Here is a 982-nt window from a genome sequence, read left to right as displayed (position 1 = left end):
GGCTACAAATGTGTTCCTGGACAAGAGGAGAGGAACATTTACACATGAGAGACAGGGAGCAATATGTGTGTAATTACAAATGTACTTCAATTCTAACATAAGATGAAGACCTTCTCATTTGATGATGAATATCCATTTGGATAACACATCTGAAGTTACTGGGAAAAGGGAAAATTAGTAGTTTATAAATTGATGACAATTTCTTTGACCATATTCAGAATACATAACAGAAAAATGAAAATAGGAAGTAAAAGTGTATAGAAATGATTAGAAAATGAAAATTACTGTGTTCCCTATTTAATGGCCTTGCTTAGAAAGCATGGCATCAGAGAACCTACCTCAAGGTTCCACCAGACGCCGTCTCAGCCAGCCCAGCAGCAGCCTCATCTTCCCCATGGCCTGTGTGCTCTCTCTACTGATGGCCCTGGTGCTGGTCAGCTACAGCTCGGGAAGATCCCTGGGCTGTGACCTGTCTCAAAACCATGTGCTGGTTGGCAGGAAGAACCTCAGGCTCCTGGGCCAAATGAAGAGACTCTCCCCTCGCTTCTGTCTACAGGACAGAAAAGACTTTGCTTTCCCTCAGGAGATGGTGGAGGGCAGCCAGCTCCAGGAGGCCCAGGCCATCTCTGTGCTCCACGAGATGCTCCAGCAGACCTTCGACCTCTTCCACACAGAGCGCTCCTCTGCTGCCTGGGACACCACCCTCCTGGAGCAGCTCCGCACTGGACTCCATCAGCAGCTGGATGACCTGGACACCTGCCTGGGCCTGGTGATGGGAGAGAAAGACTCTTCCCTGGGAAGGATGGGCCCCACACTGGCTGTGAAGAGGTACTTCCAGGGCATCCATGTCTACCTGAAAGAGAAGGAATACAGTGACTGTGCCTGGGAAATTGTCAGAGTGGAAATCATGAGATCCTTCTCTTCATCAACCAGCTTGCAAGAAAGGTTAAGAATAATGGATGGAGACCTGAACTCAGCTTGA

General features: G+C 48.3%; 1 protein-coding gene across 1 annotated transcript; it reads left to right on the top strand.

Moving 5' to 3' along the window:
• The first annotated feature begins 263 nt into the window (after positions 1 to 263).
• Positions 264 to 982, top strand: LOC147366758 (interferon omega-1-like). The gene has a single exon (XM_086414280.1). It carries the CDS (start codon positions 320 to 322, stop codon positions 980 to 982), a length of 663 nt encoding a protein of 220 aa, XP_086270406.1. The 5' UTR covers positions 264 to 319.

Source organism: Bos grunniens, chromosome 8, assembly GCF_055505025.1.
Source record: "Bos grunniens cultivar Pamir isolate PY7600 chromosome 8, Bosgru_T2T1.0, whole genome shotgun sequence".
Lineage (NCBI taxonomy): Eukaryota > Metazoa > Chordata > Mammalia > Artiodactyla > Bovidae > Bos > Bos grunniens.
The sequence above is the reverse complement of the archived record's forward strand: the minus strand, read 5'-3'. Positions and strand labels throughout refer to the sequence as shown.